This window comes from Loa loa (genome assembly GCF_000183805.2).
Source record: "Loa loa unplaced genomic scaffold supercont3.10, whole genome shotgun sequence".
In the NCBI taxonomy this organism is placed as follows: domain Eukaryota; kingdom Metazoa; phylum Nematoda; class Chromadorea; order Rhabditida; family Onchocercidae; genus Loa; species Loa loa.
The window spans coordinates 209429-211414 of NW_018108190.1; the positions used below are offsets into that span (position 1 = coordinate 209429).

General features: G+C 31.5%; 2 protein-coding genes across 2 annotated transcripts in view; both read left to right on the plus strand.

Moving 5' to 3' along the window:
- Positions 1-1185, plus strand: part of LOAG_16612 (hypothetical protein) — a 4266-nt gene extending 3081 nt beyond the window's left edge. Inside the window, exons 7-9 of the mRNA XM_020449264.1 lie at positions 279-451; positions 540-703; positions 831-1185. Of these exons, the coding sequence (XP_020307230.1) occupies positions 279-451; positions 540-703; positions 831-1030 (537 nt within the window). The 3' untranslated portion in view covers positions 1031-1185. The remainder of the gene's footprint in view (positions 1-278; positions 452-539; positions 704-830) is intronic.
- Positions 1186-1612: 427 nt separating this feature from the next.
- Positions 1613-1986, plus strand: part of LOAG_16613 (hypothetical protein) — a 2786-nt gene continuing 2412 nt past the window's right edge. The window contains exon 1 of the mRNA XM_020449265.1: positions 1613-1788. Within this exon, the coding sequence (XP_020307231.1) occupies positions 1634-1788 (155 nt within the window). The 5' untranslated portion in view covers positions 1613-1633. The remainder of the gene's footprint in view (positions 1789-1986) is intronic.

Genomic DNA, 1986 nt, shown 5'->3' on the forward strand with positions numbered 1-1986 from the left:
TAGTAGTAGTATATATATATATATATATATATATATATATATATATATATATATATATATATATATATATATATATATTATTTATATATATATATATATATAGTAGCATTTTCCGTAGCATTTTTAATATCAATTTTATCAAGTGAATAACTGGTCTTAAAATCATAAATTTAAAATACTGCTGATTATATGAACACTTTCAACTGTTTGTGAAGGACAATGGATTATTTCTGTTGTTCTTTATTATAATAATTGGTTTGGTTAGATGGTTTTTTCAGATTGATCGCTCAAGATTGGAAGCCATGGCTGCGAAATATTTACAGTTAATCATATGTGCCAGTTGTGTACTAGTTTCTTGTAATCTTGCTGGAAAGGATGTAGCTCAAATTAAGGACTTCAAAACAACTTTGAAAAACGACGTAATCATTATTACTAATAATATCAATAAAAGGTTAACTTTAATATTCTCATTTTTGAAAATTTGATTTTTTAATTATCGAGATTTCAGCTTTAGTATATATAACTTCAAAACGTTTTAGTAACGTAACAGATCGTCTTGAAGCAGTGTCTGTTCTTTGTAATGACAGGATATCGAAATGTTGCAAAACACTAAACATCAATTGGAGTAAGGAAAGGGCTACTGAACTGAAGGAACAAATTTTGCAAATTAGGGATCACGCAAATCATGTTCGGAAGCTTATTCGTAAGTTTTGGTTCTGATTTTGTATTCTTGAACATCGTTTCAAATTCTGTGACCCCTGATTTCCCACTGCCCTTTGTATTTCTTGGCTAAAAGCTCATTATTCGATTTAAACAGTTTTTTGTTTTAGGCGATAGAATGCACAGCTTCATTTTTTCGATAACCTCAAATCGAGTATCGTCCTATCAGCAGCGATTTCCATCCGGTTTATCGATAGTATATGCAGAGCTTTCAGCCCTCACTGCACGTTTTGCGCGTATTGTAAATCATAATAGAGAAACATTCGGTCCATATTATGGGCAGTTAATTAAAAAACTGATGAATAACTAAATGCTTTCACTGGTAATAAAATAACATTATTACCTCATCTTTAAATTCCGGTGTTCATGTGTTTTTTCAGTTCTTGATAAATGGTCGTGAAAGTGTAGTACATTGATTCATTGTATGATTATTAAGAAATAGGTCAAGTATGTATGAATAAAGCAAATATTAAATATATTAGGAGATATATCCTAATTTACATGGAATATGATGTATATTTCTGAACTCATTTTAAAATAGAGAATACAGTGGTACTTTACTCCTACGTTATGCATGATAAAATCCATCTCTGTTGGTAGAATATTTTCTTTCTTTAGAATTTAGTTTGCATTTTTTTTTTCTCATTTAGCTCCCATAGAAGCTGAAATATCCTTTTCCCGATATAAGGCTCTAATTGTGTTTCGAATTGTAGAGAAGAGTTGAGTTATCAGCATGGGGATGTTGTACTCAAAAGAGTTCCTTTGAAGAGAGCAATATTATTTAAGAGAAGATCAGAGCTGTGAATGGTATCCTCTTGGGAGTACTGCGAGAGGAGTGAAATAATCAACTGACTAAACCATTCGGGGCATTCTTCAAATTTTTGATGTTACTAGGGGAGAATCCTGAAAAGCGATGGCGTTTTACTTTGCTCTTATGAATATTTCCAACGCTAGTCTTGATAATCCAACAAAACGTCGTTCATCATCCGTGTCACGAAATCACCAAATACAACGATCCAACCAGCGACGTTGCACATTCACTGCTTATGATGCTGACACTTTGTTCAAGTGAATACAGTTCCAATTATCATATAAAAATCTGCTGGAACTGAACAGTTTTGAGTTTCGAGCTTTGAATTTTTTGGTGGAAAAGGTTTATCCATAACGATAAAGGCATTTTGCCATACAATTCATCCCTTTTACTATTAACGACTTTTTAATATGATCGCTTTTTTGAAATCAGTTTATCTAAAAGACATATAGTCC